The 12934-nt window shown below is 40.3% G+C and overlaps 1 protein-coding gene across 17 annotated transcripts in view; it reads right to left on the bottom strand.

The window, feature by feature from the left end:
- caska (calcium/calmodulin-dependent serine protein kinase a) overlaps nucleotides 1–12934 on the bottom strand; it is a 234381-nt gene that overhangs the window by 19978 nt on the left and 201469 nt on the right. For 10 of the 17 annotated variants that reach the window (XM_066706846.1, XM_066706843.1, XM_066706848.1 and 7 more), the window contains 4 exons: nucleotides 11224–11301; nucleotides 5698–5778; nucleotides 1095–1283; nucleotides 211–289 (listed from right to left, as the gene is read on the bottom strand). In XM_066706846.1, the coding sequence (XP_066562943.1) occupies nucleotides 211–289; nucleotides 1095–1283; nucleotides 5698–5778; nucleotides 11224–11301 (427 nt within the window). Of the gene's footprint in view, nucleotides 1–210; nucleotides 290–1094; nucleotides 1284–5697; nucleotides 5779–6334; nucleotides 6383–11223; nucleotides 11302–12934 lie in introns of all 17 variants that reach the window. The other 7 variants (XM_066706833.1, XM_066706840.1, XM_066706845.1 and 4 more) reach the window with 1 other exon arrangement.

The raw sequence follows: 12934 nt of genomic DNA, 5'->3' as shown, positions 1-12934 counted from the left end.
GAATTAAACACAAGTTTGTATATATGAAACATCCTCGGTCTATTTCACACCGGCATGATGAAGAACATGACTACGGGAATCCCGGACACAAAGCGCCCCCTAAGAGCATCAGTGGCACCGTGGCGCCAACTTCTGAGAGTGTGTGCTAATTGCCTCTGGACGTGCTGTGCTGAACATAAGCCATTGCACCACTATGATGAAAATGCTTACCTTGTCTGTGTATCATTCCTCCGTGCATTATTCTGGCAACAATGCAGTGATTCAGGTCGTTCATCTTCAGAGTAATACCCTGTGCAACAGAGGTGCATTATTAAACAGGCACGGTACCTTCTCTGCAAATCGCACATGCATCAAAATTACAGCAGGCAGAAAGAAAAGGCCTCGTACATCGTATTCCTATTGTGCTGGTACTAACATAAGTGTTGAGAGGTAGAAACATGACAGAGAAAAAAATATATAATTAAAAATGCAGCGCAGGTAGGAATGGCAACCTTGATGGTTTTCTTGGCCAAATGAATCAAACAAACTAGCCTGATGTTTTAATACTGGAATACAGGGGCGATGGGCGGAGTGATGCAATGTTACAAAAGACAAAGCTACCAAACAATGCGGTGCCTCTTTTTTCGTGCTTGGCGTGGTTTACCATTCATGTTATTTCTATGATAGGGCTCCTCTTTTTGAGAAGACATGGGCTCCATTCAGATCCTTAGATCTTACTATTTTGTGCAACAGAAAAGAACCAGGTGTTTACTTATGCCAAGGAGGAGAGGAGTGGTCTTCCTAATAGCAGGGATTTTTACTCTCAGTGCTGGAGAGCCTGGTAGCTTCTTGGAATATGCAACATAAACCCCTCAAAGGCTCAAGACTGGGATAGAATACTAAATTTAGAGGTATGAAGTAATGACTCGAACCAATCAAGCCGTTAAGAGCTCAGCCAGACAAACACCAGGAGACCTTGTAGCTCTACAGTGAGAAGCACCAAGTCCGACTGTGTGGGAGGAGGAAAAACTATCTCTGTCCTCTCCATGGGTGGAGCCCTCTGGCTGGCTTTGCATCTGAGGGCCAGACTCTCACTCTCTACGGCCACCTCATACCATGGGCTCATCCGTGTTCTTCTGGAACTGGACCAACCGCACCCGGGTGACGTTCTCCATGTCCATGTCGCCGTTGGCGCTCTCCGGGGAGTCTCCGTTCAGGTAGGGGGAGGTGGGCGGCGGGGTGACTCTCAGAGCTTCGTCACTGTACACCTCGTGGGCCACAACATCATGGGTCTGCAGTAAGGCCTGTGGAAGAGATTAATATCAAACAAGGCGATAAGAAATATAAAAACTGAATCAACAGCCAGGACCCTCTATCTAAACCACCACCATTTGTCCTCACTTTAAGGCATGGCTAGTCATATTTACCAGCTTCCAATTACTTCTATTGCAAGACTCAGTACCTCATTAGTAACCCATAGTATCAAGAAGGAGCATGTTTTTTTCCCCAAAGACCTCCTGTGCAATGAGCTGTGAGGTACTGTGTTGGTTTGGCCCTGCACAAAAAACTAAAAGAAGCCAGGTTGGGATTTGTTTGAATGTCAAATGGTCCCCTTAACCCTCATGCCAAGCTGTTGCTCTTGGCACATGGGGCTAATTGACAAGCTTAATTCAACCTCAAAGACTCAAATCAACGCCCAGGCATAAATCACTGCCTAGTTCTCAGAGACGACAGGTCTGCTGGGCTGCTCAAGGATGCCCTTTGCCCAGCCACAGTAGCGACAAAGCATCGGTCACTTGGAAATGACCCTGCTAATGTGCATTTTGGTACAAGGGAAAGTAACAAGGAATGTAATTGCTTTTCATCCCCATAAACGATTCCCTGACATCCCAAAGGGAGAATCCCTAACCCACTCGCTCCTGCTGGTGATCGCATCAACAGAGAAATTAAACCAAAACATCATCCGCTATCTGACTGCAGGTTTAGGTAACTTCTGGGATACACAGTGGCTTTTAGTAGACCATGCTGGATGAATGTTGTCTGTCCTTTCCACCTGAGCAATACACCACTATAGACCAGTGGGGTACTGCAGTGTAAATTATAACAAGGAATGTCTACAAAAGTATCCATGATGGTCTACATTTCCATTCTCTTCTCTTAAGTCTACTTCATTGGGCTATTTGATTTATACAGTGAAACACATGTACTGTAGTTCAGAAAGAATACATACACCCTGAGAAGCTAGATAGAGTGACTATCAACATACAGCATGAGGCACTTATGAACAAAACTGAACACCAATAAAAGCAAAAATGCACTAACGTAGCATTATTAAGTACAGACTTGGTGAAAGATGCCTTCTTGACAGACTGTCTAGTGTTTAAATGCCAAAATGAAGTTTTCTAAGAATATAGAAGCATGGTTTCAAAGCCTTCAATTTCCACCCAATCCCAAATGTTTATACTGCCTTCATCATATGCTGTGGCCTACCTTAAGACAATATTGATTTTTGGAGCACCTATGCACATTGTGATCTTGTAGATCCTAACATTTAATCAAACTATCTCTTGCATTGCTTTAAACTTAAATTGAAATCCAAGCACAAGATACGCACAAATGATACGCTACACAAAAAATTATAAGCAGAAGACTTGGGTAAAGAAAAATAGATACTGTCACCTAAACGCATTGCCACAGCTCTCCAAAACACCTGCAATATAAATTCAGTAAAACTGTCATACATACACACTGTTCAGTTCATAGTGATAAAGAGAGTGAGGAATCCTCCAGTTTTCCCACCTAAAGCTGTGCAGATATCTGCCCAAAAGCCTCTGGATATTTTCTTGGGTGTATTTTAAAACTCACTTTGCACCTAATTCCTCCTGCTGCCAGGCTGGCCTCACGCTGTTATCTGTCCCCCAGCAGTGAGAGCTGCCGTGCCGAGGGCAGAGGGGGGGGTTGGCTGGGATTTCACCAGCCTGTACCTGACAGTGCCTCCCTCTTCCCTTCCTTCCCTTCCCCCCACTTGTTGATCAGCCTTGCAGGAAGCTGGCCACTATTCCACTGGCAATCTCGCTCTGACTGCAGGGGTGACATCACAGCAGCAGGGGCGGCATTAAGCAGTAAGTACATTTCCTGCTGCCTTCAGATCTCTCTGCTCCCCTCTCTCCCCCATTTTTTTTTTCCACAAGAACATTTTACCCTGGAACTGACTTTTATATTTTAGTTTTCCATTTTTCCATTTTGGGTTTAATCAGATTTAGCATGTCACCTGCTGTTTCTGTGTTGTGTTTTTCACAGTGCCCACACAACACTGACTACTGAAATGTTCCTGCATCGAAAGGATAACATATTTTTGAAACGCACAGACTGATATCTTATGTCACACTGTTTGTATTCCAAAAAAATACACATAAACTAACAAACAAAATAGATCCCTTTTGGTGGTGGCTATTGGATTTGTTTGGGGTTTGGGGGGGTAGTATTGATCCTTACTTGGAGCCTATTTTCAGGTTTTATCAATGTTCTACAGCTGACTGATAAAACACTTACTGTCAACATCCCAAGGCAAACCAAATGGTAAATAGCCTTAAGTCAGTGAATTGTGCCAGTTTTAACTATGCACCTACTAATCCACTTATAACAACATCAATTTAAAAGTATGAATCGCAGCAATTAATACCACTGTAATGCGCTACTATTGTATACAGCTTCAGCAAGTGAAAACAGTTAAGGTGGTAGTTTCATTCGGGCAAATGTAACGATTCATTATTGATATCTGAATGCTGCATAAAAAGCCTAATAAGTTAATTTTCCAAACAATCTTAAATTTACTGACCTGCAACAAGATGGCATTTTCAGGGGAACATATCCCATTAAAGAATCTTTAGAAGGAATTTGTTTTCATCCTGCATGAGTGTGTATGTACCTGCTTACATTATGTGCAATGTATTGCAATATACCATAAATCTTCATATACTCGCCAGGTCTCAAATAGCAGCCGGTCTCAATAGTTGCTGGGTTGATTTGCATAATCATGTAAACAAAATCTGGTCTCTAATAAACGCCAGGTTACTTGACAATGTTTTATAAATAAAGAAAAGGGAAATCAATACAGTTTCTAAAGATGCATTATCACATTTGAAAGAACCTTCCACAACATATTTACGTAAACTTTTATTTTTAGTTTCTGCATCTTTATTGTTTTCACTAAATATATATACCGTATATTAATTTAAAAACACCAGCACGTGCGTTTTTAGTTCTCACTTTAACTATATATATTGTATATTTCTATTGCTGTTAATTGTAGTGAACTGTCAGCTGCAACATAAACAATGCATTAATGAAGTATAATGTTGATGGTTTGGTTTAAAGCGTATTTCCACAGTTTTGTTGAAGTGCTTCGTGTTTATTTAGCAAGAGTTCACAGTATATTGAATCTTAGACTGCTAACAGAATTACCGGTATCTTGTTTTCAATCCAGTGTATAGTTCACCATACATTGAACGTGATTTGTTTGCATCTTTGGAAAGCAATTAAAAAATAAATAATAATTAAAAATAAAATAAAATCCTGGCCTATTAGCCTACTTCTACAATGAGGCAATGTTTCCAGCCTCTTCTTACCCTGCATGAGTCCACAATGTCTTTTTATTTAGGAATGTTTAATACAATTGCCTGTTGCCAACTGACACCGAGGCTTCTTGCAGTTATTTTGAATAAACACTGGGGGCGTTTAATTGAAGTTTTGGTCTACTAAAACAGTACTGGCTATTCCAGGAGAAAATCTGACTGTAGTTTCTGCTGCAGCCGAATTCTCAACATGTACCGTTTTGAGATTGTTATCAATCAACAGTGGGTTCTGTATTTTCCCTGAAAACACAGCAAGACAGAATCTTCAGGGCAATGTATCAGATGACATCTCCCCTATCAGGCTAATTAATTACAGTTCTGCAGGTCACATTTTCAGCAAATGATGCGTGCTGAGGTCCACAGAAATGCATAAATGCACAGGACTCTAGCGCTATTGGAAAGGTCCAGAAATGTGAAACAGCTGAAACAATCACAGCTTGAGTCTTCTGTATGGGCAGCAGTGTGGTGATGTGGCCAGTGACAGGTCAAAAGGGCAGCGTGTCTGACTTGCTGTTCTGGCGACAGGAGATGGGTTAAAAGCCTAGAGCTTCTCAGATAAAACTTCAAAGAGCCACAGATTGTGACTTCAGCAGCCGGACTGTTCACAGTTCAATTAATCATTAAAAAGGAAAAAAACACACAAAACTGTACCAACTTCAGCCATGGTCTGTAACAAGCAAAGCTTTAAAACTTTACAATACATAAATTCTCATTGCGATTCTTTGTTAACAGGGTGCCAGAATAGAGAATTAATTAAAAACATCAAGTAAACTGTAGCAGAGCTGTATTTATCCTCTAAAGTAAGGGAGCCGGCAGATTTCCAGAAGAAACACAACAGTATAATTAACAAACAAATGAGAACAAGTCTCACGGCACACACATTAAGATTCCAGCTCTTTAATGGGCTTCTACCAACACAATGGATTACCTCTTCACACATTTATCCATTTAATTTATTTTGGTTTGTTCAAGCCTGGCTAATCTGAGAAACCTCAAGTGTACCCCCAAGAAAAATTATCCACAAGATCCTGAGAGTAGGACAGCACTCGGGGGTTGCCAATTGTAATGGGACGGGTTTACTCACCATAAAATGGGGCTGTGTGAGGATCCGCTTCAGTTCTTTAGCATCGTTGTTCTCAGGGTAACAAGAAATCTCTTCCAGTACCTGCAGAAACACAAAGAGCTTCAGCCTGTCTCACGTGTACTTTTCCCTGCAGCACAAAAGTTGCACTAAAAGCAATCTGAAGGAGAGGCAGCATCCCAGACATAAGAAGGTACAATCACAGCACAACCCCTGGAATGCTGACAGCACTACACTTCTCCCAACAGACAAATCAACACATCCCAACATTTGTTTTTTTTTTAAAGTCTGACCTGATTTGACCCACTGTAGCAATCGCATGCTACCCATACTGATAAACGTGTCGATGCAAAGCGAACCCAAGCTTTTGTCAAGGACCTTTTCCAATTTGATTTCATTTGGAGTTATTTAACAATCCATAAGCACAATACGCATTTTATTATCCTTTATCTTAAGCTCACTGATACATTAGCAAACATTTTAACCTATAAAGCTATGAATGTACATCAGGTTATAGCATTTAAAACAACTGACAGTTTTTCTTTTTTCTTGGTTGCCCCCCCACCCCCACCCCCCCAAAATACCAAAATGCTTTAAAGACATTCAACAAGTTAAAAGTTTTAAAATGTCTTCGGCTTACACATTCCAGATGTTTCAAAGCTGGACTTGCTTCATCTTCGGTGGAATTCTTAGCACAAGAAGACACACAGGTGAATTATACACTGTATTCTAAGGCTGCTACAAGGGGTTACAAAATCATGGCATTACACCGTCAGAGGTTCAGAGAAGTATCAGCTCCTACACCATCAATCAAGGAGAAGCAATCAAGTGGTGATCAGTTAGTTTAGCCCCCATCATGCCCTTCATCCACGCCATTTTTTTTTTACCCCCATCTTAAATCAAATGTTAACTTGAAAAATATTTTTTAAAGCATTTCAGTATTGCCGGTGCATATCAGTGAAGTGAAGCAAAGCAAGGCTCGTTATTCCAGTGCAAGAAGTGATCCGTTTGAATTCAAGCCCACAACCACATTTTACAGAAGTATGTGAAACTGGCATTCCCTTTGTGCTCAATATTACTTTAAGTGGGGGGGGTCGCACTGTGTGAAAGCAGCTTCAAAATCGTAAATTGGTAATGGCTGCATGTACCATGAGAGATCTCGTCTCTGCTAGTTAGATTAACTGAACCAAAACCCCCCAACTCTGTCTGTCTATCCTCTTATCGAAGTGTGATGTATAACAACAAAATATTTTTTTCAAAAGAGATCTCTACGCATTCACCCGGGCTATTGACCATTTTACAATGGAGCAAAAATAATATAAGGAACTTCTCTGAATGCTGGGAAAATCCTCAGGTTTGGTAAAGGGCTACAAATGCCAATGTAAGGCTTGGGATTGCAGCATCAAGGCTAAGTGCATAACGACTCGCTGGCTGCATACTCCGTTCCAGTCTTCATCAGATAAGACTAATTATGAAAGTGTACTAATATGGCTACAACACCCACACTGACGCCTCACAACCTTTATCAGCTGCCAGGCAAATTCACATCCTGAATTTTATGTTTTATGTGTTTTTTGTTGTTCACCCTCCTACCCCTGTTTCAACAGGTGCGTGGAATTTGTAAATAGCTGTTTACATCAGACATCTTGGGTTATATGTCTTGAATCTGGAAGTGAGAACTGATACACTTTTTTAATAAGAAAGAAAAAAAAAGTTTTGTCACCGCTGTCTGTGACTGAATGACGTTGTGAAGGTGAGGTCTGCGTTAGTGTGCGGAGAGGACAGATTTGCACGTTAGTCCAGCCAGGTTAGTAGCAGTGGAGTCAGAATACACAGGGGAGTTGCTACACAGAGAGAGCAGGACACACACTAGAGAGCACAGAATGCAGCGGTCATTACACAACATATAACCGCATGTATCTGAGTGTTGGTTTCTTTGATTCTATCCTCTTATATTTAAGTATTTCTGCTGTTAGTAGGCAGCACTGGCTCCAGTCATTGCAAATCTTATGCAAACATCAAAGCCTGCAGACCCGGACAACTGAACTGAAGGGGAAAAACAACTTGCAGTCAGATTGGGAAACACTCACATACTCTGGCCAGTCACCTTGCATATCATGTTTCAGTAGAGCATACAGAGCTGTACCCCAGTTGCAGATCAAATGTTAAAGTGCATACCAACCAACTTTCGACCACTGTAAGGTCACAGAAATCCTTTTGCTTATTCGATCCATACACGCATACATATAACACACACACACACACACACACGTGTATATATATATACAGATATATAGATACTTACATAAAGATATAGGTAGGCACACACTTACATATATCAAACCTTTAAAATCGATCCACTAGTGGATGGAGGCTCCTCAAGATATTTCCATATATAACAGACAATATCTATCCATGTCATATTTGTGCTTTAACTCCAAGAACACAAGATACATTATCCTTCACTGCTAGCTGGTATTCCATTTGTTGAAATCTTTCCCCCAGGAGCAACACTAAGTCAGCTTCAGAGGGCAAAATATTGAAAGCTGGGAGATTCTCGTCTTAATTAAAAAAAAAAAGAAAAAAAAAAAAGTCTGGTAAACTAAATAACTTAAAAACTAAATAAAACTCAAAAATCCGATGTCTGCAATGTGGGAATCACTGCCGGGGCTGAGCAGGAGAAGAGCACACTAGAGAAGTCATCCTGTAGGACATTGAGCTTTTGGGTTTGTTTGCAAAGCATTTATCTGGCAACCTCTCTGTGATTTTAATTACACTTTCAACTCGTTGGCATCTTACAAATATCCATCAGTTAAACACTTAAAGCTGCTTCTTGTAATTTCCCCAAGTCCGTAAGATATTACCCAAATATTGATGCTGTAAGTGTGGCCTAAAATACTGGTGTGGGCTGCAACAGATTTGTACATACGCCACAACAGCAATGTTTATGAAAGCTTACCCTCGTATGACTGCCTGGTAGCCCTCCATTTCGACCATGTAGTTCCAGACTACACTGCACTGTACTTTACCATATCTTACCACTGTGAACAACTATGAGACCTGTTGCGTGGGACAACCCAATAAAACCTTTAGTCATTTGGAATATTGTGGAAAAGCACTGTGTTTAAAACAAAGAGAAAATGTATCAGTGCGTGGTAACGGGTAATGATGAGGTAACAAAATCAACAGCACCCTCAGTCTGGACTAGGCTCAGGGTGGACAAACCAGAGAAGACGCAGAGAGCCGCCCTACACCGAAAGGTGCCACCCACACATGGGAACACATCACCTTTGCGGCAGACAAGCTAAAGGTGGAAAGGCTCTGTTTTTTGTTTGCCGGAGCAAAGAGTGGTGGGCCAGGTGATGAGATCCTTCTTAAATACAAATGTGCTGACAGCAGAAGCATAGCTTGGTCAAAGGACAAAGGGGCAAATGATCTGGCCCAATCCACAAAAAACGCGTCACCTTTCTTCGTTGCTGAATACGTAACAGATACACACCCATTCTTTACTGGAGAAAAGGGAAGACACCTGGAGTCCCCACAATCCCACAAGGTAAATTATTCCAGGACTATTTCGGCACTGGCAGCGTAGAACACCAGCACAAAGGCGTGTCCAGAACCCCTCACAACCACCAACATCTTAGTTACCTTACTAATATACATTCTATATGTTGTGCAATGGATATATTATTCTTTCTATGCTAACAGACTCCCTTACCCAGGGTGACTTACGTTTTGTAAGTATAGGATAGATATAAACAGTTTTAACTTGCCAACATAGTAGCTCACTGTTTACGTCAGTTATTCTGCTTAGCTACATCTTTAATGTTGTCTTCTGAGACTTCCCCTGGTTCAGTAATATTGTATCTGGGAAATGTAAAAATCCGGATACAAGTGTCATTCTTTTAGAATTAAGAATTCTGAAATGCCTCCCTTTTGGTTGAATTTTGCTGTTAATTCCCAGGGATTTCTACACTGATATTCATATACTGGTCAGTCGTATATTTCCGCAGTTTTAAGCATGGGTTTCCAACCGGAAGATATAAGATCTCATGGTCACCACAGTTAAGTAGTATTTGAAAGGACAAGTGAAGAGCAAAGTTGCATTGTTGTGCAGAAACATTCCCTTTAGATGACAGAGAAAACAAAAGCAGCATGCAAAGCCATTATTCATGTTAAATGTCTAGGTTATTAGAATGTCACTACTAACAAAAAACACATGACAGAGATAGAATATTATACAGGGCACAATGAACGCACAGTAAATAAACAGGGCAGCCTTTAAAGCTTTTTGTCACAATATATAGCCTGTATTTTTTTTTCCTATAGTCAGATTTCAGAAGTGTGTGTGTGTGTGTGTGTGTGTATATATATATATATATATATATATATGCAGAGATAGCTGAATTTGCATAATTTACCAGGAAACTTTACTGTAAAGAGGGACTCAAGGAAAATATAAAATGGTTTAAAAAGAAAAAAAGCTTTAAAGCTTTAAAAATCACCCTGTCCTTGTTCACAGATAAAGCAATTCATAGCTTATGACAAAGTATGTATGCAAAACATTTAACTGGATTCAAAAAGCTGCATTAATAAAATCCCTATATTTGTAAAACTGTTCTAGTATAAGTAATTTCAATATGGTATTTTACCTGGAATAATTGTTTACAATTGATTTTCACAGTAAAACAGATTAGATTAATTTTAGCTCTACTCTTCCTGTGACTTCATATTCTTAAAATGAATCCTGGATATTAAAAGTAGGTAATCGGGTATGCGTTTAGTAACAGTCTGTGTAGTGGATTAATCTGGCTAATACTGCACAGAAAACCCAGAACAAACCATCCTGATTCGTCAGTGAAAATACACTAACCCAAGTAAAACGTGCCCTCCGATACTAGGAAAACAAGCCCAGAAAGACTTGAGTGAATTCATACAGAGAATTGCTAGTTCATTGAATGTTTCAGTAAATTCAGTGTGCTGGCCTTTCACAGTGACCTCTGGGAATTTTGCTCTACACTGACAAGTTTGGTAAAAGGAGACTTTAAAGTTGTGTGTAAAACCAAGTAGCAGACTTAACTAGTCTCACAAGATCTTATGGCTGCCTAATAAAGCCACATTAATCACCACTAATTGAATTTTTGTTTATCAGTGAAGTTTGGCAAAATCTGGAATTTGAAGTGCACTTTTAATAGATTTAAATAGCTTTTTAAATATATACATATGTGAATGGATTCCAATAGATAAAAAACGACTACGGAAAAGAACAGATAGAAGAAGATACCTGGAAAAATGAGATGATATAGATCGGAGAAGAAACAAGGGAGGGTGAGAGCTTGGAATCCAGTATTGGATTGATAAAGGGGGTGATGATGTATATAAAAGCTTTTTAAAAGTGCACTGCACAATTCAGTTTGCCAAAGCAGCCAGGGAGATGCTAACAGTGGTGGAGTATATTTTACCAGTCAGCCATGAGACCCATCAGAAAAGAGAACAGGACCCCGTCGGCTGGCCCAGGGATGTGCTCACCTCTTTGGCTCTCTGTACAGCATCACTCGGAGGGTTCCTGATCTGCGGGGAGGACTTTGTATTAATCTTGTCATACAGCTGCAACAAAACAACGAAAGACAAAGGACAGTTAGACAGACGCACATAGCCTTCGTCTCAATAAGCAGACATGCACATCATCTCCCCTCCCTCCTGGATGGAACCCTTACAGATTCGCCAAACTCCAGCATAACCTGTGTGAAGAGCAATTATTTTGGACCTGTAGCCTGGCGCCAAGGTGTTAAATCATCAAGTTACATTCTTAAGCAAACAAATACTCACTCCAACTAGATAGTGAATGCTGGCCTAAGTTTAAAATGATGAAAATGTGTATTTGACAAAACAAATATTCCCAAATCGGTGAGTAAGAGTGATGTGTGGCCCCTATCAGAAGGGAGAGATTGAGCCTTTCAAGAAACACTGTGGGGATCTCATGCTGCCAGTCAAATGCCAGTTAAAGGGTCCCGATAACCTCAGGGGAGGAGTCCAAGTCTATATGTGCCTAAGAGAGGAAAGAGAAAACCACTGTGGTTTCGACAAAGGCTCCCGAGCTTCTCTAACCTTGAGATTGGCTGTGAAAGCCTCGGAGGAGAGAAATCAGAGACCTGCTCGTGCAAATGCTCTAAGAATACAAGAAGTGCAAGTTTTGCAAATACAGGCTACAGCTCTCACTGAGGCAGCCATTTAATTAAATTGCCATTTAGCTGCTGTACAGGTATACCCTCAAAGGTTGTGAGCGAGGTGTTATACTATATAAGCCATGTTGTTTACATAGGGTTTGCTAACTTTTGCTTTGTTTTTCATGTTTGTTCACCATTCATCACATTCATTGATAGAAGCCGCTGTCAAGGGGCTGCAGACTGCTTGCACATTGTGATGCCTTGATGGCGGCGCATGCTCCTTGGTACTGACCCTAAAACATACAGTGAGTCACATGCCATTTCATTAATTAATTTAGGCTTAAATCCCCTTTGATCTGGAACAGGGAGGATTGTGTTATGCTAGTTTTACACCTTCCTTAACACTTGATGCATCATGCCTTAAACCTGTACACTAACTCACTTTTTCCATTTGTTGCATGTGATGTTTATAGCAGAAGAAATGGTGCATTTGAAGTAATGTGATTGGTCCTTCTGTATAATGCTTCACCCACTTTGCAAGTGTGGTTTTTCAGATAGTTCTTTATGTTTCTTGAATGCACCACACTGGTTGTATTCTGCAGACTTGTGAAAGCTGACTAAAATGACTGAAGGCCTTCTCTGCAGGCTGTCATTTTTGACAAATCCAATAAATCAGATAGTGGAATGATAGGTCATTTTTTACTTCTTCTTTCTTTTCTTATCTTTTTGAGTTTCTCTCGCCAGCCACAGCTTGTACACATGATGCTTTTACATGTCTTGTGGCATGTTCATTAAAGTGACTGAAAAATAGCCTTACTACAATATTGCTTTGGTGTATTTTACAGATCATAGATACATGCAGGGTTGCAAACCTTCCGTAAATTTACGGACACTCCGTAAAAATATATCTTAATTTCACCTGTATCTGTAAAAATTTTGACAGTCTGTAAAAATGTCCCATTACTACTATTTCCTTCATCGCTAAATTTCTGACTGCCATTAAACTTTCCTCAGTTCATGTTCCTCAGAAACATTATTTCAACAAATGTTTAATGAAGAGCGTAGATAGGTCA

This window comes from Amia ocellicauda, chromosome 6 (assembly GCF_036373705.1).
Source record: "Amia ocellicauda isolate fAmiCal2 chromosome 6, fAmiCal2.hap1, whole genome shotgun sequence".
Lineage (NCBI taxonomy): Eukaryota > Metazoa > Chordata > Actinopteri > Amiiformes > Amiidae > Amia > Amia ocellicauda.
This window is presented reverse-complemented; position numbering and strand designations above follow the sequence as displayed.